This window comes from Limanda limanda, chromosome 8, assembly GCF_963576545.1.
Source record: "Limanda limanda chromosome 8, fLimLim1.1, whole genome shotgun sequence".
Lineage (NCBI taxonomy): Eukaryota > Metazoa > Chordata > Actinopteri > Pleuronectiformes > Pleuronectidae > Limanda > Limanda limanda.
The window spans coordinates 13,535,770-13,559,874 of NC_083643.1; the positions used below are offsets into that span (position 1 = coordinate 13,535,770).

The 24,105-nt window shown below is 44.6% G+C and overlaps 1 protein-coding gene across 1 annotated transcript; it reads right to left on the minus strand.

Annotated features, from left to right (window-relative positions):
* Window positions 1-715: 715 nt before the first annotated feature.
* Window positions 716-23,618, minus strand: otogl (otogelin-like). The gene is made up of 58 exons (XM_061076962.1): window positions 23,546-23,618; window positions 22,727-22,769; window positions 22,285-22,330; window positions 21,946-22,024; window positions 21,753-21,845; window positions 20,561-20,715; window positions 20,181-20,302; window positions 19,777-19,982; window positions 18,980-19,104; window positions 18,637-18,743; window positions 18,411-18,517; window positions 18,011-18,136; window positions 17,817-17,925; window positions 17,690-17,736; window positions 17,461-17,606; window positions 17,247-17,373; window positions 16,947-17,124; window positions 16,735-16,859; window positions 16,258-16,467; window positions 15,946-16,114; window positions 15,780-15,854; window positions 15,542-15,585; window positions 15,117-15,282; window positions 14,655-14,762; window positions 14,284-14,422; window positions 13,366-13,500; window positions 13,076-13,222; window positions 12,880-12,999; window positions 12,578-12,694; window positions 10,415-10,571; window positions 10,245-10,271; window positions 9,931-10,110; window positions 9,571-9,849; window positions 9,362-9,479; window positions 9,207-9,286; window positions 8,269-9,122; window positions 7,750-7,927; window positions 7,521-7,663; window positions 7,415-7,438; window positions 7,209-7,301; window positions 6,430-6,619; window positions 5,911-6,128; window positions 5,548-5,689; window positions 5,280-5,465; window positions 4,922-5,134; window positions 4,624-4,728; window positions 4,378-4,485; window positions 4,137-4,238; window positions 3,895-3,999; window positions 3,674-3,714; window positions 3,496-3,559; window positions 3,162-3,340; window positions 2,961-3,065; window positions 2,760-2,879; window positions 2,548-2,593; window positions 1,648-1,719; window positions 1,047-1,126; window positions 716-924 (listed from the first exon to the last, which is right to left on the minus strand). Exons 1-58 carry the CDS (start codon window positions 23,616-23,618, stop codon window positions 724-726), a joined length of 7,854 nt encoding a protein of 2,617 aa, XP_060932945.1. The 3' UTR covers window positions 716-723.
* Window positions 23,619-24,105: the final 487 nt, after the last annotated feature.

Genomic DNA, 24,105 nt, shown 5'->3' on the forward strand with positions numbered 1-24,105 from the left:
AAATGTGATGGACAGACAAGAGAGCGGAGTCCGACTGAGGGGTTCTGTTATGAAGGAGGCGACTCCCCCACAGCAATAAGCTTCCAGAGGTGGAACACAAACACAGGTCAGCACCGCATATGCTGAATCAGGATGAGAATGTGTGTTCAGGAAGTGTTTGAGGGCAAATTAGAAGGGTGAGCGAAAAGGACACACTGCAAATCACTGGACATTCAGACAGAGATACTGTTCAATCATTTATTCAACGAAATTACTTATTCATTTAACTACAAAGATATTTTAGAAAATCATTTCACTTCTAAGAAAAACAAAGCATCCCGTATCACTTCCATTTGTACAAAGGCTACATTTGTTTCTAAGACGAACCAAAATGCACATACAGGGTTTAAACCCACCAGCTGGTACAATAAAAAATACAATTGTTGTGTGTATACAATCGCAACTGTTCTTAAAAAGAAAGTTAAAAGGCTTAATGACTTTGTACAATCACTTAGAACTAAAAAGCTGACTGGACTGTTTCAAAGAAAATAAAAACTTATTCGCAGACTAACTAATTAAAAACAATCTCCCACTTACATCAGGGATTTAATCATCTTTAATTATGACTACGACTCATTGTCAGTGTTGTAAAGGACTACAGTGATACACACAATAAAACATGGCTGGTTTTCATACTGATGCCTCAAACCCCTTCTTTCAGACACTCTCTTCTTGATTCTTCCTTCAGTGCCATTGGCAGGAGCAGTCCACAGGCTCCTGGAAGTGGTACTCCACGAGCGTGGCGTTGCGGGAGCAGTAGAGCGAGACGGAACGGGTTTGTAGTCCACTCTCCCGGCAGCACTTACAGAACCTGGCGTGACTGTTGATGTTAAAGTTGAATATGGTGGCGGACGGACACTTCCCGTCGCAAGAATACACTGTGACCTGTGAGAGGGGGAGGTAGATGATGGAAAAGGAGGATTCAAAACAATAGAAGGTATCAGTTATCCCCCCCTCCCCTCAGATAACTTTTCATTTTATGCTTCCACTTCTCTTTTCTTTCTCACCGGTGTATTGCTCCTACAGTCGTCTTTTCTAATGGTCGTCCGGATGGCCACGCGTTTGCACGTCTTACCATCCTCTTTACCTACACATGCACACACATAAATGCTCAGAAATAACTCATGACATATAGTAATCTCTCTATCAAACACACTCTTGATCATTTTACATCAGAGACCTGTCAGTCACACACCCTGAAAGGCCTTTTGATGAGGGCCCTTTGTTGCCCAGCAGTATGATATTGCTTTGATTTACAGTTGGGTGACGGGGGGGCACAGTTCTCACAGCAGAGACCTAGCTTGCCTATTGGCTACTGATCTTAACTTAACCTTGTTTTTAAGCCAATCAAAGCTGGACAAATGGATTCTGTGTACGGCTGAAATGCATGAAATAAGAGTAGATGTTCTTGAGCTTGGTCTCAGGGGATCACAGTGTTGACATTAACACTTTATGAATGGTTAAATGTCGACTGTGAGAGAAAGAAGACGAATAAAAAGACACAAAAATAGACACGCATCACATTTAACCAAGGTCTGAGAGTGCCAGTGAATGAGTCACCGTCAGGGATGTCATTGTGTAAATGGAAGCAGAACAAAGTGGTGGTACCTGTGTCACAGTTAGTACTACCAGTGGGAGTTAGTGGATTATCTGTAAATGGCAAAAGACCAACTCCAGAACCTGGGAGCGTCGTCAGGACCGCAGCCGTCGGGTTCAAAGAACGGCAGGAGAACACACACACATGAGGTTACGTTTGGTTCAGAAAACACAGTTAATGTCACACGCAAACACACAGAGAATGGAATCAGTTCAGCTGGCAAGCACATGGATTTCACTTATTTTTTATTTTTTTAATTTAAGGCCACTCCAGGCAGCATGCCAAGGAACTGAGTCATTTGATGTACTATACAAAGAGCAGCTCCGCAGGGCAAACCCCGAACCCCTGCACCAACTCGCGTCCTCATTGGTTAAACGCTCACCATGGCGCGCCCCGATTGGCCCAGACTGCAAGGTCACTGTTAAAGCGGGAGAGGCTGCAAATGCCGAATCCACAGAGAGAGAAAGTGTCACCACTGCAGGTTTCTTCCACATGACATCCAAATGTCCCATTGTCGTTTGCAAAGAAAACACCACAAACACACATCAGCATCTTCAAAGCACAAGTTCAGGAAGTTATGCATTGGCTTAGTAATGAATAATTAATTGTGAGTGAAGTCAAATGTTACAATATTATTCATTTAAAAAAAATTTTACTTCAGTTTTTCACCAGATTTTCCTTCTGTTTGAGTTTGCAAATATGTCAGCAGACAAACTGCGAAAGCCATGGATTGTGGGTAATGTAGTACTTGGCCAAAAACAGGCTTTATCTCCACCCTCTACAACAGGCCTCACCCCCAACCACTCCAGCCATTAAGCCCATCATCCACTGCCAGGCAACAAGGCGCTCACCCCTCTGATTGACAGCTCCAAGCACCAGACCAGAAGCACCAAAGAAATATGGAGACTCACATATCCTGCAGCATCCGTCCACGTAGCTCTGTACCATACCGCCATTCTGCAGGAGGAGAACAAGAAGAGAGTTCACGAGCAATACAGTCTATGCACATTTTTATACATAAATAGTATATAAATATCAACTGCTCACTCAAAAAACAGTTTTAGAGCAGAAGAGAGATGGTGACGTTTAACCTAAATTTCAGATATACTGTTGAGGTCCTGACCTGAATACATTCTGTGTCATTGAATGGCGGACAAACCACCCCCGAGCCCAGGGTCACTGCTCCCACTGCAGTCTCCATGCAGTCGTAACGTGTACAGTTCTCTACCCAGGTACTCCCTGCCTGCACACAGAGCCAGAATCAGCACTGCCCGAAAATAAGGGAGCACAGGGCGGATTAAAATGTCGACGTATTTGTTCTTACAGCGAAAAACTCCGTTGTGCCGTTTTCATTGGCGAAAGTGCAGGAGACATTTTTACAGGAGCCGCAGCACACCTGAGGATCTGAGGACGGCGCGTACACCTGGTGCTGGAAACACAAGCAAATGCAGTAATGAAGGACAGGGAGAACAATGACCTGTGACCAGTGATCTATGGAGATACGGTGAAAGTGTTGGATGCATACTGGACCACATTTCTGGGAACAGTTGACTGAGGTGATTTCCATAGCGTAGAAGCCAGAGTCCGGATCTCTGTGATGCAGGCAGTGGACGGTGTAACACAGCTCGCCCTCAAAGTACTGAACCAGAGACTGGCCTGGGCTCAACATCGTCAACCCTTGGAAAATACACACTTCTGCCTTCTCTACACACACAAACACACACACACACACACAGGATGAGTTACTATGAAGCTGCCAGGGAGCCTGGGAATCGAATCAGTGGATAAACAATGTCTCCAGCATGTCTACTGTCACACTCATGACAGGTGCTGTGCTTTCGTGCAGGGATTATACATACGGCAAAGATGCTGAGGACAGCCGCAGTTAGTGTTGCCTTCTGGAACATCAACCAGCACCTCACCCTGACAGGAAACACGAGCGCTGACTTAACTTGAATTTGTTTCACTTTATACGTACACCTTCCGGCAAAGACGTGATTAGATAGTGACTTGTGATGCGGCATCTTGCTGACTTACCAGCTGACAGATGGGGAGAGAGCTGTCCTCACATTGGCATTCTGGGAATGACGGAGAGGAAGTTAAAAGGAGAGCTGGTGAGGAGTTTACAAAAGTGGGTGGCAGCCGAAATAACTTCTGGGATTATTCCAATCATGAACTCAGCATGAACACAGCAGTGAAGTGACACCAGTGATAAACAGGGTGTGTGTGTGTGTGAATGTGTGTGAATGTGTGTGTACCGCAGTGATGCTGTGGACAGCAAAGCCCAGGGAGAGTAGTTTGAACCAGAGAGAGACCAGGTGCACAGCTCATGGATGATTCAGGACACAGGTTGACATCACACACTGCAACACACGGGAGAATCTATAACCCTGACTTTGAATAGACACAGACAGAAAAGTACACACACACGCACACACACACACACACACACACACACACACACACACACACACACACACACACACACACACACACATACCACAGTGGTAGTGTGGACAGCAGCTGTTGGTGGTGTTTAGATCCACAGCCAGAATTTCCCCGTTGGAGCAAGTTGGAATGGGTTCAATACACGACTCACACACTGCTCGGACAGAAAACACAAACAACACAGTCAGTGCTGTTGCCATAATTGAATGAAAATGTCAAAGACAGAGACACATGGCCAACCTCACTCTAGCCTCACTATAAAGACTGAGCAGTGAAGCACAATTAAAACTGACCACATAGAAACGAGTAGCAGCAGGAGCTCTGCCCCCGGACCTCCACGAGGAACTGATCTTCTCTGCAGTTGGGGGGCGAGACGGGGGGGCACGCCATGGGGTCACACTCTGAGAAAGACGATACAACATATTCAGTGAATGTTAAAGTTAATGTCAGCCCGATATTGTTTTTTAACAGAAAGTTTAAAAAAAAATGTCTGAAAACTTTGAAGGATCTGAATCTGAAAAATGAAAATGTGTTCGTACCACATCTGTACTCGGGGCAGCAGGACAGAGCGCTGTAACCAATGACCAGCCTGTTCCCGTTATCACAGGGTGGAGCTTCACTGTCACAGATGGTCATGTTGCACTCTGACAGATAGTGGAGGAAGTGAAACAGAAAGGTTAAGGAAGGATAATCTAATGATCTCTCCTTACAGAACATAATCAGCAATCGATCATCTCTAAAAATCTAAATTTCTGGATGTTTAGATTGAGAGATAGATTTACTTTATTGACCCCTTTATTACAAACACACAATACGTTTGTCAACTTGTGAACTCACCGCAGATCTTCTTGGGGCAGCAGGCTCCGTCCTCCAGTACATCCAGCACATACTCTCCCTCCCTCTCACACAGTGGTGTCAGGACAGTGTTACAGTCTGGTTCAACAGCCACCACAGAGCCATTCTCCACACAGGTGTACAGACAGCAGCCGCGAGCAGAGCCGTTCCACACCTCGCCCGGGGACCGGGGGTTGCCCTCATTATCTGTGCACACTAGACACAACAGAGTCAAACAAACACACTGATAATAGAGCTGTATCCGAGTCTTGGAGCGATATAAAGCCCGGTCCAAAACTCATTCTGACTCTCAGATGGTGCAGCTTTCAACACAATGGCAAGTAATTACTCTTTCACTCACCACAGCGATCCTCAGTCACACAGTACGGGGAGTCAGCCCGGTGCAGGATGGTTCCACTGCGACAAACACACTCCTCTCTGACAAAGGAGCAGGTGGTCTCCTCGTAGTAGTCTCTGTTCACACAGGTGCGGCTGGTGCAGGTGCTCACACACGGCTGATACTCCTTACCAGGGGGACATCGCAGCGCTGCAGGATGACAGGCACTTAGCAATGCATGAGCAAACGAGTGAGCACGTCTGTACATGTGTCACGTCCTGTGTCTCCTTACGGCAGAAATTGTGGCGTCTCCAGCTGATGCAGACTTGATGCGTGTAGCAGACGGCCACGTACGCCGCCAGAAAGTCACACTGGTGATCTTTGTAGTGCAGGTCTCCTGCCCACATGATGTCACAGAACTGCTCCGGAGGCACCTGCACACACACAGAAACAAGCCCAGGTCAGGTCGAGGAGTTAATTATTAATTCCATTATCAATTAACCTGTTAATTAAATCACATGACAGATGATTCTACCATATGTCATAGCAAAGGCCATGGTGACATCATCAAATAGCTTGTGGTTTTCTGAAAAACTGTTTAAAAACCCAAAGATTTTAAACACACATTATGCCAATGTATCAGGGCTGTAGCTACCTTGTTGTGGCATGGCGTGAAGGCTCTCTGGCGCAGCATGGAGAGACAGGTGGAGCAATCCCCGGTGGTGCAGTTGTCTCCGACCCGGCGTGCGTGTTCGGTTTCATCGGTGGTTTGCACTCGCCATCCCTGCAGGAAGAGCATCATGTCTCCCACCTCTCGGACCACGGTGCCGTTGGGCAGCTTCAAGTCGTCTTCTGGGTTCCCATCACAGCAGCCTGGCATAAGGGGCGGACAGATGTTTGGTGTTTGTGTGTAATTGAGTTATACCGCAGCATTTACAGTGAGTTGTGTAACTGTTGTCTGAGATAAACTGTGTATGAACCTGCCTAATTAAATCGACTGGCTCTGAACATCTCAAATTGTCAAATCCTATCATGACACGTCACATTGATGCTGCAGTTTAGACATTAAGCCTTTAGGCACTGAAAGCTGGCACTTAGATAAATTAGGCTTCTGCTGGTGTTGTCAAAGCCGGTGTGTGTATGTGTGTGTGTGTGTGTGTGTGTGTGGACTCACCGCACAGGCCTCGAGTTGGCATAGATGCATTATAAGGGGTACTGTACTGCAGCACCATGATACCAGTGCTGTGATACCACTGTATGCTGACCCCACCAGGTGAATGAATCAGATACATGCTGCCTGTGTCTTCCACATACAGGGAGTGACGGGAGAATGGGAGTTTGACAGGTCTGTAGTTCACGGTCACCTGGGGACAGATGGACACACAGGGGAACCAGAATTAGAGCCTGACGGATTGGGGGTGTATTTTGAGGAATACAATTTCAGATATCTATAGATATTCTAAGTTATCATTATGAAACCCCTGTGACAAGGTAATGCACTGGGGGCTTGATAATTTACAGTTCAACCATAAACTTTATGATAAATAACAACAAATATTGAAGAAAGTATAAATACAACAAATTTGAATTGAGAAAATAAACAAAACAGATTTTTTTAAATAAAATGTAAACATGGTCTATTCTGTAAAAGATTTTTTTCATATCCTCCCATTTCAGGAAAATTGAGGCTCATACTGGGTATAACATCTTAAGTATGAAAGGATTAGTGAGCAGAGGAGAATTGCAGCCGAGGGCCGGGACTGAACTGAACGACTAAAGCCTTCATACATGGGGCTCCCATTAAACCAAGGATCTATTGGTCACACATTATTGGACGATGTTTACTGGCAAACCGATAATTTTTACAGGCTCTATCAAGAATCATATATCATTTGTGACGGATACGTTTTGATATTTTTGTAAATTTGCAGGAGATGAAGTAAAGAGGGTCACTTTGCGTTCCAGTCGGTTGATAATGATCCTGTGGGAAGAGGTTGTGATGTTCAGCTTCTTGAAGCAAAGACCAGATGTTCCACCTGTTGGATTCTGCAGCAGAGAGAGATGAGATGTCATGAGCGAAATAGCATTTATTATATGAGTGACTTTGACCTTGATATAAACACAAATGTAGTGAATGATGGGGATGAGACTGTGCTTACGATTCGTCTAATGGAGTTCACACTCTACAAACAAAACAAAACAAAAAAAATCAGTTTTCAGATCAAGTCTTAGGATGTAGTCGATATTGAATTCTTTGTACGTCACCTGGCTGGTCGGACATTTCTCCACAGTTCCAATAATGGTCTCCATGGGCAGTTTGACCAGGATGTAAGAGCCATTGTCATACAAGGCAACATTGTTGCCGTCGAAGGTGATCACACGCAGGTCTGACATCACCGTGCAGCGACCTGACAAAAGCCAATCGTATCAGTACAATCAAACAGGACTGGACCAGTAGGGAATCATGATATTTAACATGACCAACCAAACCTACAGGGACACTGCCACAGTGGGCAGCAGGGGTCTGTGTTGGTGAGGATGGGCAGGCCCAGCAGGCTGCACTGGGGCTGGGTGGTGTTGTAGCGACAATGGAGAGAGGAGTTGTGAAGCAGTAGCTCTCCATTGAAACAGATCAGCTCTGCACACTCGTCGATGCGGTAGGAGTATGGCGGCTGTGGAGATGAGTCACACAACCTTTGTTTTACTAAGCAGTACTACACATCAAATGCAGTGGCCCTTATAGACATTGGCGGAAATAATTTTGAGTGAGTCATTCTGGTTTCCATCAGTGAACAGAATAAATTGGATTTCTACATTTTTCTGAATCTATATCCAACAATCATTAGTGTCCAGCAGTATGTACAAATCCTCTTGATAATGGAATATTATAAATATATAGAGAAAGTGTGTATATTCATATAAAATGTATTTATAGAATGCAACACATCTTTTCACACACAGATTTATTATCTAGGTGTGTGTAGGATTGTGCATTAGCTGCAGCAGCTCTTACTGTGCAGGGGGCTGTGGGGAAAACAAATGGAGGTATGGTCGTTCCTTCTTCTGTCACAGCAGAGGTCCCAGGACTTGTCACTATTTCTGTGGTCACCTGCTCAGAAGTGAGCTCTACAGGTGTAGGGAGAGTTACTGTGGTCGTCACGGCTACTGTGGTGGTTTCTGCTGGGGTTGGGGTCTCTGTGCTGATGGTTGAATCTGTTGGTGTAGTTTGGGGAGTGGTCACAGTTTCAGTGGTGGTTTCGAGGACAGAAATGGTGGAGGTGGGGGCCGTGGTGACAGCTGTGGTGGGTGAGGTTAGAGAAGGTCGGGTGGAGGTTATGGGAGGTGTTAATGCTGGTGTGCTAATGGTAGTAGGAGGACTGGAGGTGGTGGAAGCGATGGTAGTAGGGGGTGGAGGAGAAGAAGTCACAGAGATTGTGGTGGCCTCCGTGGGTACAGTGGTGGGCGTTGCCGTGGTGGTCATAGGAGTGGTCGCTGTGGTTTGAGGAGGGGTCACTTCAGTCATGATGAGAGTGGTTGTCTCTGAAGGTGTTGAGGGAGTAAGAGTGGTGGGAGGAGCAGGAGGAGGTACGAATGGAGTGGTGACACGCTCGGTGGATGATGTTGTACTGGGAGTAGTGGTGGTGATTGTGGTTGCAGTAGTGGAGGAGGTAGTTTCTGCTCTGGTGGTTGTAGTGGTGGTGGTGGTTGTTGTTGTTGAGGTGGTGGTAGGGGGAGTTGTGGTTGTGATAGTTGTCGGCCTTGTGGTTGTGGTAGTTGTGGTGGTTGTGGCTGGAGCTGCAGGTGTAGTAGTTTTGTTGGACTGCGTCACAAATGCAAAGGGTGTGGGAGTCGGAGGTAAGGACACACCTAGAGAAGACAATAAGGAACAATTAATCTTTGGATTGCATGATAAAATTCCCATCTTTTTCAAAGACTATCCGTTGTACTCACAGTCTTCTGTGTAGACACATCTTCTTGTTACTTCATCAAGCACCATGTTCTTCGGACAACGTGGGAAGCAGCCCTCCACACTGCAACACACAAAACTTATTACAGCACTTGTGTTGGCTGTGTAATGAGTGCTTTAATTGAGACAAGTCTCTTACGGAGGCAGGAACTGGCAGTGTGTGGCATCGGGGTCACTGCATGTGTGGACACACGGGCTCGCACAGGCCTGGTAACGCCACTCGCACATCATCCGGTAAGGTATCACCAAACTGCTCTCTGCCAGAGAGGAAGAAAAAGCACCACACTAGTTAGTGTCTGTGTGTCTGCATATGCATATTTGCCCTGGGCACGGTAATGTGTTTCTGACCCTCCAGCGTGAAGCTGCTTCCCGATTTGAAGCCCTCTGAGGTGTCATATCTCTGGGCTCGTGCAGAAGTGCGTGTCAGCGTCAGAAATATTCCTGGTTGGCCGATGAGCTCGAACGAGGTGTGACCTGGCAGAAACAGCCCCTGGTGCTGGATGAAGGTTGCCCGGCGACTAAACTCTTCCCCTCGGCTCCAGTGCTCCAGCTGAAGACGGCTGCGCCCGGACACAGCCAGGAAATAGTTTGGTCTCTCTGCAGACTCCAGTGACACCACAGGGACACCTGGGAAAAGAAGCAAATGGGGCTAATGTTCCCTACGAACAAATAACAGTAGTGTGTAATCGTGCGAACGCTGATGCTCACGTGATGTTCTCTCCTTCTGCAGGCCTGCTGTGATCATGAAGTTGAACAGTAGGCCTGGGGCCGGCAACTGCCCCAATCTCTCTATTACCAGAGGAAACACAGAGCTGCTGGTGCGATTCACCCCAAACATGGTGTCGTTATAGACGGCACTCACCAAAGAAAATGGGCCATTGCCGAGTTCTGTGAGGTAGTGGGAGAGCCAGAGAGGGAATAAGTGTGGGGGTGGGGGGGCAAGATCCCAGCGAAAACTGAGTGTGATGCTTGGAAACAGAAATCAATTTCAATCTATAAATACCAACCTTACTTATACATACCTAGATTATAATATTCACAATCATAGGCTGAAAGAGAACAACACAGTCAATGGGTTATAAAGCAGAATATTGGCTGATGCAGAGAGGAAGTGGTGAAAGTGGTACGAAGAGGTCATATTCACAGATTTGACCACTATACTATGAGCATGTGTGTATTTGTGTGTACTCACGACAAACAGAGGGAGATCGCCAGTGTATTGTGACGCCTTGTTGACAGCATTTGTGAGCATACGCAGCGATGGATGTACAGAGACACTCACAATCTCCCCCGCGGTTACAATTGCAAGTGTCTGTCAGGCAGTTCCTATAGAACCAGGCCACATCCACCTGAGGAGTACACACAGCATGTACACACTGTCACACACATATACAAACTCACATATACACACACTAACAATCATAGAGCAAACCGGGCCAAATCTCACTCGGGGAAACTGGGGGAGGTCTTGTTTAGGGGGTGAGGACTTCTGAATAATTCAGACAGGAAAGGAGTGATGAGCTATGAGGACAAAGGAATGTGGGTCAACCTCTGGTGCAGAGGGGATTGGATGAACTCGGATGACAGACAAGACAAATGCATCAGCGATGCGTGGGTCCGTCCTAAGGCTAGATTAGCTGGACCTCTGTGTTCCTGACACTGGCTGCTGTAGTGCACATACACAGTACACTTCAAAATGTTGAATTTTTCTTCTGCGATGATGTGACAGGCCCAGATATTGATCAGACACTGTGCTGTATCCAGACTGGAGCTGCATACTCTCATTTCCATATGAAAGTCATGCTACGAAAAGGGTGATGCAGACGTTCTATTCATTTTGTATTGATTATGAACAATTTGCAACAATCTGTGAAATGTTGGCAATATCAGACAAGTTAAATGAAACGAATCAATACAACTGTCTTTTTTAATTTGGTTTCTAACAAAAATGGTTAATGTGATTGTATTACTTCTGCGTGATGGGGTTTCTCTTTAGAAATGTGAACACTAGAAGTAGAGATGCACAAATAAAGAGGATGCAGCAGAAACTTGGCTCACTCAATTGTTGTTTGATATCTTTTATATCCCTTACTACTGTTATAAAAAAAACAATCTGAACAGCTGGAGTGAATGTGGGATTCGCTGTGTAAAAGTAAGAAAAGCAAAGCTTCGTACTAGTCTTCAGATCCAAGCTTTAATCTATAATTGACCTTATAGATTAAAGCTTTGAAGCCCTCTGCGTTTATTTATTTGTGTGGAGACATCTTTTACATATTGATCCAAGCAGATAAACAAACCCTGCCAGGAAAACAGCAGTGGCGTCGTCCCTTTGCCCACTTAGAAAGAAAAGTGAAGTACAAGAAGGATAATTTTTTTTACTAGTATAGACAAATGTACTGTACGAGTAATTTACTGCTATAGTTACAGTGCCAAATAAGGACATATCTATATGAGTCGAAAAGCCATAAAAGGGGAGTGGTAAAAAGAATGCTGAAAGAGGAACTCACTAGCAACAAAGGACAAGAGTGAATATATCTGGATATATTGGTGCTGTTACAATACGAATTTAAGTGGGGAAGCACTGCCAGACAACACTAAAGACTAGACTGCACTAAATTCCACAGACTCATGGATCCTTAAACATGCCTGATTTATTTATTCAAAAGTTCCATGAATTATTCCCAGGGTCAATAGTGATGATGTTGGAAAATACCCAATCTTGCAATGAGAAAGTAAAGTAAAATGAAAAAGTTCTGCCCGGATCCACACACAAATGTATTGTGTTCTTCCCTGACTCAAACAGTACCTCATCCTTCCTCCATGTTTCATGGAACTCTGTCCAGACATTTTTGTGTGATCTTGTTCATAATCAAACATACAAATCCACCAATAAACTAACAGACAGATGTGAAAACATAACTTCCTTGGAGGAGGCAAAAAAGGATTATCAATTATTAACTTTATTTACCAAATATGTATTGTTCATTAGTTCTAGCATATTCATCTCTCGCCCTCCCTTAATATATATACATATCACTAATAAAGTCATTGTCATATACTGGTTAATGGCCCTGTGCATATATACAGAGCTCCCTCTGCTGGCCACATTTAGAAAGACGACACTGTAATAGAGTATTGAGGATTTTGTGTCTGTGGGTGTGTGTGGCAGCCGAGCATCTGCTCTGCCATTTGGTGTTTGGGTCTATCTATTAGAGAACAGTGCACTGGGATCAGTTAAGAGTTGTTCCCATAACCTCTCAGCAACCTCTATTCCCCTGCTGCACACACGATAACCTTTATACAGCTGCATTCACTCTGTACCCGGTGGTTTGTATGCGTGTCCAGTGCCACTTACCACGTTGTGACAGGGTGCAAAGACATCGCTGTAGAGGAGAGCACACTCCCTCTTGGCGTACGGCTGTCTCCCCAAGTCCCCTTCACACGGTCGCTCAACTACATGGTCACTTTCACACTACAACGCACAAGGTACACACACACACAGGAAGAGATCGAGAGTCTGATTACTTGTAAATATCACAGTGCGCACACACACAGCACAGCAACACAGAGACAAGAGTGACTAAGGAGCGGAGGAGTGTAAGAGGAAAGAAGGTTAAAGGAAAATCAATGGAAGAGAGAAGTTCAGCTGAGTCATACCTGTCCCAGGGCCCAGCTGTCTCCAAAGGTCTGCGCATTATTGACTTCCATGTGGCTGGAGGTGGTCATATCGTTCACTGTCACGCTGTCAAAATTTCCACACAGCCCACTGAGGAGGCCCTGGGGTTAAAAAAGCAAGAGGCTGAATCATGTGTTCAGATTATGAAAAGAAAAATGTTCTACTTCGTGTTCAGACCTTCCACTGAGGTCCAGCTCTGATGTGCACGGTCGTCTTGCGGTCCCAGAGGATGGTCAAGTCCTGGTTGGAAAACTGCACCACGGTGTAGTAGCCGGCTTTCAACAACTCAAACTCTGACCCTTGTCCCACAACAGTGGACGGACTCTAAAACAAAACAAAGCATCGTTAGAAGGCATTAGCAGGATATTGATACATTTAACAGATCTAATTTTGAGAGTATAAGAAACTTGAGGAATAGATTTGATTATAAGGTAAATAGAGAGCACGATTGTGTGTATAGCTCGTACAGGGTTGCCGGAGTTGTCAGTGAAGTAGATTTTGGTAAGTCCCACGTGAATGACCAGTATTTTCATGCACACAATGCCACTCTCATAGCAGTCCTTGTTTTGGGCAACTATGGACACCTCGGTTTCTCCTGCACTCTGATCAGGGGGAGAAAAGAAAATGTTACTCTCAGGAGGGAATAAGGACAACACAATATTTTAATTTGTTGGTTTACAATTGTCTCCCTGACAACAGCAGTTACATGCAAAATCGCCCAATGACAGATTCTAAACTGAAATTGGATTCTACCTGTTCCGGAGGCTCTGAGATTGTGCATACATGAGCAGTGTCAAGAAGAGGATGCTGCTCTATTCTAATAAGACACAGCCCCATTCTGTGCAGGTCTGCAGGGTGACCGGCAGCCTATTGGATCGGAATTGGAATTTCTGTTCTGTTCCTTCTAATTGTATATCCCTGGGAGCGCAGGAGCCCTGGGGCTTGTGAACAGTGAACACTGGTTTCTTTGTATGGCTTCAGCTTTGCAAAACACCTGCTAGCATTACCATGGTGCAAAGCCACCGGCACACACACCTTAATCTGTTCTAATTAAAAAACACTCGCTTTCAAGGTTTAGAAATAGGCTTGGATTTTCTTTCCCAGATCCAAATCACGAATGGCCTGGAAATTGCCAAGAAAAGGCAAAGGTGGACCTACTATGCCCTAAAACACACCCACACCCACACACACACACACACACACACACACACACACACACACACACACACACACACACACACACACACACACAGTACACACACACAGTACACACACACACACACACACACACACACAGACACACACACACATACACACACACACACATAATCTTGACATAGTTTAACGCCTTACACCCCTTATAGAGATGCACAGACACCACTCACTTTAAGCAGATAGACCTGACAGTCAGAGTAGTAGTCGTACTCCAGGCCATCGAAGGTGTGGTAGTGTCTGTCGCTGTAGACTGTACACACAGCTGGACATGGGGAGTAGCTGCAGTTGAAATAGCCGCGGTGACACACACTGAGGAGATGGACAGGTGGATGTGCATGAGAAGGAGATGCTGTTTGAAACCCCAAATGCAACTTCACTGTACTGTGAATTATATTATTTTAAGTTTGAATATTATGTTTCTTAGATATACTCATCATATGTGGAAAAATGCAGTTAAAAAACATTTCTAAATATTATAATCCTATCATTGCTCAGTCTGGTGTTTATCTGGCTATGTGTTAGCTATGGTAAGGCTGTATACCATTTGTAACATGGTGTTTCCACAGTCTCTCCAGGCAGGTACTCAAGGCCCAGCCAGGCACAGGGGCAGTTCTCTGGATAGTAACACCCCCCATGGTGCAGCACCAGTCTTGGACAAAACACAATTTACAGAGGAGGTACAGAACATGCAAACACCTGATTTAAAACTCACATTCCTCCACATTTCCAGGGTAAATATTTGTATTTGTAACATTGAATTAAGATTTTAAAAACACTTGGAATTAATAGGTATGTGAAGTAAACAACCCCTCGATGAATGAAGGCTTTAAATTCAGAGGCTGAGAAAAGCATATATTTAAAAATTATAAAGTAGTAAAAAATGATCCTCATACTGAAACTTTACCAAGAAATCACTCCCTGCGTGTACTAATACAAAATATTTGAAACTCCTTTAAAACATAAATACATTGTAACACTTGAAAGCACCAGGTTTTCATTTTACCCAGGAGGACAGACACAGCCAGGGATGCATGGTGTGTTGGGAGGGCATGTGAGGTTCAACATCAGGTTACGACAGGTCGGTGCACACGCCACGCCTCCTCTCTGCTCGGTGCAGCTGTGGTACACTTTCCCTTCTGGACAATCGCCGACCTCCACACTATCAGGCTCTACAACGTGCACATATGCACATACACACACAGACACACACACAGACACACACAGAAAGAAAACCAATGCCCCAGTCGCCTTAAGCATCAACCGCAACAGCCAGTCATGGGAAACAAGCTGCAACTACAGACATAAGGCTCTTGATTTCAGCATGAGGGACACAGCCTGAAATAACACTTTGTTGTTGGAACGGACGAGAGCAGGATCTGAAGGGAGGGGTGTGTTTGTGTGTGTGTGTGTGTGTGTGTGTGAGGTTACCTTTTTCCTCTGGCACACACTCCATCTTCCCATTTCTGCACTGGCTAACGGAGGAGCAGGATGGTGGAGAAAAAGGAATCAGTGTTTTGAGTAGAGAGCGATGTTATCAAACACAAGGTCTGTTTAAGCGACAATCATTCAAGCTTTAATCGCTTTCCCAAATGTGCGTGAGGATGTTACAGTGAGTGCAGGTGGGAGAGCAGCCAAAGTGAGTTTTCACTTTTCAGTTGTGACTCACCAGGGGCCCGAGGCGCTGAAGGTCACCTCTCCTGGCTGTGACACACCGCCCATTGAGTAACAATGACACTGAGACCTGAGGGGAAAGCAATATTAATTACTTTACTTCTCTGTGTGTGTGTGCGTTCTGGGTGATTAGGATGATAAATGAGGTGATGGAGTCCTACAGTTGCACACAGCGCTGGCGCACATCGTCATAAAAGCTGCCGTCTGGACAGCCGCACCCCTCGGCGCAGTCGTCAGGGTGACATGTCTCGGTGCTCGACAGAGCTCGACACGACCGCCCACAGGACGACGCACAAGAATGGTACTGCATGCCACCGAGGCACACCACCCCTGTAAGGTAAGTAATACATTGATTTTTATATAACCCAATGATTCTGAAACAAACATAATGTGGAACATGAATTAATTTTGGTATAATAGACTAAACATGTAAACAGTATGAATAAAAGCTACCTACAAGATGACCCACTCACCACATTCAGAGATATGTGATCTGAAATTGAGGTTGACTCCATGTTTGGAGCAGAGGTAAGCGTAGTGAGCCAGCGCCGTGCACAGACAGCTGCTCCCACAGCGACAGGCCTGGTAGCGGCACTGCTGCTGGTAGACATTGGGACTGATGTAACCATGACACGGAGCAAATACGCTCCCCAAGAGCTCCTCACACTGGGCTGCATAGAAAACTAGAACATGCAACGAAATATAAAAAAAACCATTTTGAGATTTTTTTTGGAATGTACAAACTGAGATGACTTGCAGACAAAACCTGTATAATCCACACCACAACTTCACTCTTTCCATTTTCCTGTATTAAACTGTACAGTAAAAAAAAGAGATCATGCATGTCTTCCCCACTCTCTATCCCCCTTTAATGGGTAACTCTGTCCTGTCAAATAAAGGATTAAAGCTAAAAACTGATAAAAACCAAAAGAAAATGAGAGCATCGTTACCATTGTGCTGGTTCATCTCACAGGGATCTATAATGGGCAGGTTAACGGGCGCAACACAAGCAGATGACACCTTCCAAACATTGGCATGAAGCTGGGGAGTGCCCTCTATCATGCCTGCGGGAGATCTACAGACACAGAAACACACACACACCGAGAGTCAGGGAAAAGGAAACTTATCAACACTGATTTATAGCTGGAAGGTACTCGCTCACAGAAAGTCATCTCGTAGATTTCCATTGAAGGTTCCACAGAGGCCCAATGTCTGTCCACGCCATTGGCTGTCCAGCTGCAGGTAGACCTGTCCCCCTCGACCGTCATAATGTAGCCTTAGACCAATCCCTACTTTCAGCAGTGTAAACACTGAGGTCAGCCTCCGGACCTCCACCATATCTAGATACCCAAAACAAAGAGAAAACCATGAGATCACATGGCTTTACTACAAATCAAAACAAATTCATTTTTTCTTTTGAGCTCTGACACATATGAACCTGTTATGATTTTGGGATTCTTACCATCAATATACGGCAGGGCAGGTGCCGGGTTGACACCTATTATCACCTCGGCCTCTCTGGTCAAAGTGATCTGGTGACTCACATCTTCATCCAGCACCAATGTCACGGACTGAATACACACCTGCTGCTGCAGACACACATGCAGGAGGGATGGTTAGTATCTCAGGTAGAAAGGATACTGCAGGATTGGTGTGTGGGCCTTTGTTCACAATACCTCTGCACAGGTCGTATATTGCAACGTGACGGTGAATTTGCTGCCGCTGCGGCTCTTCGCCAGGACGTACTGACACGCCCCCGGCTGGAGAAACATCCTCCCATCAAACGTAGTCACAAACACGTCCCCCACCACAGAACACTCCGCTGACAAGAGACAGAGAGCAGCAGGTTAGGGGCTTCATCTTTTCTTCCTGGATGCTCTTAAGTGATCGCTAAGGTAACGTTACCTGTGCAGTTGTTCTCGGTGCAGTTCCACACTCCTCCCATGCAGACACTAAAGAAAGAGCAGCACTGTGGGTTAGCATCACATCAGCCACTCTATCTGCTCACTGGGGAATACATATAGACACTAACCAAACACTGCAGCCCTGTTGAAGCACATGTCCTTGAATATATGATGTTCCATGATAAACGCATGGACACTGGGAAACTGCGATACATGTTCCATTCTGTAGGATAAGACCTGTGGGATAGAGGGTTGGAAAACTAAATTACAATTAAGATCAATTAACAGAGCAGAAATTAGAATATCGTTTATGTTCAGAAACCATCGGGACAGTAGCAGCCGTCCAGACAATGCAGGTTGGTTCCCAGACACTCTTTCTCAAAGGTGCAGGTAGGTGGACAGCAGCTGATGCAGTCTCTATAGACAAAACTCTCCTCACAGCCATCATCTGTATAGAAACACAGACACCTGAGCTTCACAGAGATTACAGAACCGATTTCAGAATATCAAATATATAAATACACATAACATAACACTGTGGAATAGCTTATTTTCTCACTGAGAGAGCAGATGTGTGTCCAGGCTAAAGGCTCTGATATTCATTCTGATTGTCATCAATTGTAAATGTTTTTGCAAGAATAAAGCTTATGGTTTATAAAATATACAAAATACAAAAGTACACATCTCTTCCAACCGGGTCAAGAGCTGTAGTGGAAACTTACTACAAGAAGGGAAGCTGTCCCTCCACTCCCTCACTGGATATCCAACATGAGAGCAGGCTCGGGTATACTCCTGCAAGGCCCGACAAAACGTTTCCTCATCATCAGATCTGAAAAAAAGAAAAAAAAATGCGCCAAAAAATATTTGGCCATTAACCTACGAGACAAAGAAGAGGATGAAGACAAAGTGAAAATAAAAACAATAATCAGATGCAATGCGTTGACTTACACACAGAGGTCGGACACACAACTGGCCACAAAGGGATTTGGGTCAATGTTTTCATGGCATGACAGAAAAGGGAAGAAGAGAAGCGCACTGCATTTCTCGATGGCGTCCTGCACAATTCACAAAAAATACAGTATTGTTTGAATAAACAGCAAATTATCAATGACAGACACTACTCCAGTCCTCTAACATACAGGGACCAATATAGTTCTTGCAGAGCTAAAAATAAAAATGTTTAAATTGAGTGGTGTTCTGGGCCAAATTTGCCTCATTACATTCCATCCTTTGTTCAGCTGGAGTATAGTGTAGTAATACTGAGTAGAATGAGTGTCTCTGTGGTTCTTACATCCATGTCGGACTCAGACTGGCATGGCCCATTGAAGTCGAGGTCTACAGAGGGACAGGCTCTCTCATGAGGCAAATCCACTGACCAGCTGTTAGCAAACATGGCAGGTTCATCAGTGCGGATTCCTAAAACACACCATCAACACACACACATACAGTATGAATGTACAGCTAGCACATATACATATTTAATATTAAATTAAAGAGATGTTTACTCATGTTTTGTGTCCTGAGGTTGTTTTTATTCACTTCTTATGCTTTCTAGTTTATTTAATTTCATGGTTCTACTTCTCTTTATGTTTTAATTGTGCAAGACTTCAGTCGACTGGTGCATTTTAACGTGATTTATGAATAAACCTGACTAAACTTAACCTCATACACAGGCTGAAGATACAGCTTATACCATACAGACATGCACAAATGCATTTCTATACTGTCAACAAACATAAATCAACTACAAAATAGAGGTCTAATGAAAGTTAAACAGTGTATTTGTAAATTCACCAAGAAAATTAGAGCTTTTTTTCCACTGAGCTCATCCACTCAACTGGACAGCTCTCTGCTCACACAGGCAGGGGACCACAGATCCTATTTCAGTCATCTGAGGAAGGATTCCTGCTCCCTCCAGCCATTCAAACCCAAACTATCATCTCCCTTCTGTCCTTCCGCTGTGTCTCCAGGCCCCACTACTAAAATAATTGGTTCTAATTACTGTGGACTCTACAATAATAGTAATTGAGGAGAGTGGGTGCTGAGAGAAGGGAAAAGAGGATGAGGGGCCAGACGGGCTGGTCTTACCACGAGCGGTGGTGAGGTCATCGCCAGCGAGGTGATTGAAGTTCCCGCACAGGCCACAGGGGGCACCCTGGTGCTCCTCGCTCATCTTCAGGTAGACCCCCGAGCCGCCGTCCCAGGCCAACGAGAAGCCAAACACACTCTTCACTAGCAGGTAATCAGCCAGTCGCTCAATAAACACACCGCCTAGAGTCTGAGGTAGACTTAGCCTGACAGTTTACAGAGACAGATGCATTAAGAGACAACAGTGACAGTGAACACAGAGAAAATCATGATACTGCTCGGCTGTGATTTCCCAGGGTGTGTGGATGAGGTGGTCATTTACCAAGTTTTCCCCTCTGTTCTTATAATCTTTGTCTATTATCAATTTAAAAAATCTCTGTATTTTTCTCTACATGCTCACACACCTCCGACCTCCCTGGTGGACCTGATATCCAGAGATATGGATCTCCTCCTCGTTTGGGAAGAACAGACTGAGAGCTCTTGGGCATGAATACACACTCCCATCGCACACTCTGCTGTTGTGTACCTGAGAAGACAAGAGAGATGGTGGTAGAAAATCAAAGGAAGGGTCAAAAGGTTGATTAACCACAATCATTAACCTTCAGCTATTGATTACTAGTGATCTAATAAAAACAGGCAGCTGTCTGGTAATGGACCCGGCAGATTATTGTGGTAACTCCCCCTCCCGATTCAGGCTATTATTATAAAAAAAAAAATCAATAACAGTAGATCCAAGAAAAAGACAGAGTTGGAAAAACTTTAATTTTGATGTATGTGTACTTACCCACACCGTGTACTGTGGTGTAGCCGAGTGGCAGTCCTGGGCCAGAATGTAGGAGCAGGTTCCAGGGAAGTAGAAGTATGTTCCATCAAATGTCTCATAGTGGTGCTGACCCCATGACCTGCAGATCCCGTCTCTATCCTGGCCCTGGTTAGGTACTGAGAGGGAAATAGACAACTCACTCGGACAAGAGTCATTAAGTGGTTCAGTCTCATGTGGTGACATAAATGAATTTCTGCTAAATTGAAACTTTAGCTGAGCTAACTGAAAATGCTCTTTTATCATCTTTTTATCTTTCCCCGTCTTTTTTGTTTCATTGAAATTATCAGTGGAAAACGGATACCTGGATTTTCCCCTTGTTACAGGAAATCCCAGTAGCTGTCTGTGCCAAGAAGCTGCCTAAGATTCTCCCTAAACTCTGAGTCGGGAGTGTGATTGATTTTGTAAAGGATACTCTACATGTTGATTTAAAAGAAATCCACAAAGTTTCCCTGTGTTATTCAATATTTTTTAAAACATACAATCTCGGGAGACTGATCTGTTACACAGATCTTGAAATGTTGCATTACCGCTGGGAGACTTGATCATTTATCTTGGATGAATCTTTTATATATTTTTCTAAGAAATCCTTCTGTCATGACCAATTATATGCCATCGTTGCTCACTTGATTTTAATAAAAAGACATGTTCTCTATCTTCTAGTCAATCAAAGGATTTAAATTGCAAGCCTAAATTCAGTTGCAGGTCCCTCAGGAGTTATGTATGTCAGCACTAAATTAGTTTGTTGAAATGAAGTCTTGACAATATCTGTGACCTCAGATCTCTTGACAAACTGTGTAGGGAGCCTGTTCAGAATATAGAAACCAGAAACTCCATCACTCAGCTCTTACTCTATTACCTTAGTTCAGTTCAAGTGATTTTTTTAAAGCTGCTCCTTTAGGGGGTTAAGTGTGTGTATAGGGAGTTTGTGCAGGTAATTAATATTTGCTGAATGATGGAGAGTATGATACGCACACACGCACGCACTCACGCACGTTAATATAGGACGAGATGTTGGATATTCCTTGTGCATTTGAAGTTCTTCTGCACAATTTAGATTAAATCATTACATTTCAAAGTGAATGACATGTTAAGGATTAGGTTTAGTTTAAGGTTAGGCAAGAAGTAACTAGTATCCAATGTGTGTGTTACTCACTGATCTGGCAGCGGTCTCCCAGTGCCTGGAACTGTGCGCAGTCACACACACCGCCCTCCTGACACCAGCCCCCATTGAGGCAGCCGCAATATTCTGGGAGACATGAACGGACTCAAGTTCACTTTCCCCAGTCAGACAGTTTGATTCCTTTATATGACTGCATTTGCGTTCATGTGATACATGGTGTATTTACCTGAGGAGGCATCTCTGGCTGTGTAGTTGTGTAAAATGCTGCGTGACAGTGTACCCTCCGACAGCAGCGGCCTGTATGTCTTGGAGAGTAATAAACAATTAATACTAAGAGCGGTTTCTTAAATACAGCACGTCTCAAGCTTTACAAGCATCAGTGACAGTTCTGTACGCTTGGTGAACCCGCTGCTGTAAGTCAAAAGTTGCGTCAGACTGAGTGGGGTGAAGGTGTGTGTGTTAGTGTAGAGTGTTTCTGTACAAAGACAGCTTTGTGACGCTTTTTTTGGTGCTGTGCGCATGTGGGTGCCCTGACCTCCTCTGGTTCTCTTAGGTGTATACCCACCTCCTCCCCGAGGAGATCCCGTTTCCTCCGAAGTGCATTAGCCCTTCTGCACACACACAAACATGCACATTAGTGGGAAGAAACAGTCAGAGGGGAGACTTAAAGTGCACTTTACACCACTTGAATCCAGACTCCACAGTACTCTAGACGGCACCCTCACACACACGCACACGCACACACACACACACACACACACACACACACACACACACACACACACACACACACACACACACACACACACACACACACACACACACACACAAACACACACTCTATGCTGCCTCTGTCACACACTCTAGTGACAAAAAAAGAAAGTGCAAATGTCAACCTGTAAATTAACGTAACAATGACTTGATGAGGAAAAAAACGTAATATTACAATTACACAATATATTAATGACATATAATTATTATCTAAATTTCTTCTTCTATTGGTTTACCTCTGTAGTCTCTCCTCTCTCAAAGAAAGTCGGCTCGGAGCTCCTGAATGCAAAGATAGGGATCGGTAAGTTGTGAAAATAAATATCAGTCATATTATACATTTTCCAGTTTATTTGGTAATTAACACAGAGTCAACGGTGCAACGAAAAAGTGATGGACGAGAAGGAGAGGTCAGCTCAGCGATGCAACAAGGGAAATGCCTTAGAGAATATCAAGGCTAATTTAAATCAAAGTAAAAGTGCTCAATAAAAAAAAAATTAACATTAGAGGATACACGTGTTAGAGGATTACAGCTAAAGGTAGATCCAGATGCCCGAACATAAATATTAAAGTAATTAATGTCTGTTATTACTTATTAAGACATACAATTAAGGCACATTAAGGGAGATGAGTTGTATATATGTTTTATGATATTTATAAAAGAAAGTGATATCTTACACAGACAGACAGACAGATTAATATATTATACAATAACGTAATACTTCATGGGTAGATTGAATTTATAGATGGATAGACAGACAGACAGACAGACAGACAGACAGACAGACAGACAGACAGACAGACAGACAGACAGACAGACAGACAGACAGACAGACAGACAGACAGACAGACAGACAGACAGACAGACAGACAGATAGAGAGATATATAGATTCATATATAATACAAGAACGTAATACTTCATGGGTAGATTGAATTTATAAAATGCAAAATTCATCCTGTTCATATCCCCAAGTGTTTTTCAACATAGTTTAAATCCAAATCTCTGCAGACAACTTTACTAAAAGTACCTCCATCGTTTTGAAACTGTGAGACTCACCCTCAAGTGACAGCAGGTGGGAGACTGAAAACGTCACCAGAAGAAATCGTTTCACTGTCCACTTCAAGTTCATCTCAGAGTCCGAGTGGAAGTCCCGCCGACAGGTTACCGGTGCATGTCAGTGGTCCCGGGAGGAGACGGGTCGGCTCGGCTCGGTTCGGTTCGGCAGCACCGGACGATGGATGCCTGCTGGTCTCTGGGAGAACTCACCTGGTGGAGGAGGCGACAGACCACGTGACGAGGAGCCCCCACCTGAGTGGGCAGGTAACACGGTCCTGAGCCCACATGGGGGGGGGACCTGCGGTGTTCACCTCTCAGGTGACGTCACGACGTGTCCACCTGTAACGGTACCGGCACATTTTCGGCTGACCGCGTTTCCCGGGTGGGAGAATTTTTGACGTATGAGCTAAAAGCTGTGGTAAACGGTGAAGGCTCTGGGCCAATGAGAGGGCAGAGGTTCTTAATGCAGGATGAAGCTGTTTAAATTTGTTTTGTTATTGTTTTTTGGTTTTAAATTGAACTGGGTCTCCTGGGATGAGACCGGATGAAACACCGCCGGT

Excerpts from the sequence above, each read along its gene's own strand:
- otogl (XM_061076962.1), bottom strand. The coding sequence starts at position 23,618 with ATGAACTTGAAGTGGACAGTGAAACGATTTCTTCTGGTGACGTTTTCA. Across the intron at positions 16,115-16,257 it reads ATCACATATCTCTGAATGTG|GGGTGGTGTGCCTCGGTGGC; the intron begins GTGAGTGGGTCA and ends CTTACCTTACAG. Across the intron at positions 6,620-7,208 it reads TCAACCGACTGGAACGCAAA|GTGACCGTGAACTACAGACC; the intron begins GTGACCCTCTTT and ends ATCTGTCCCCAG.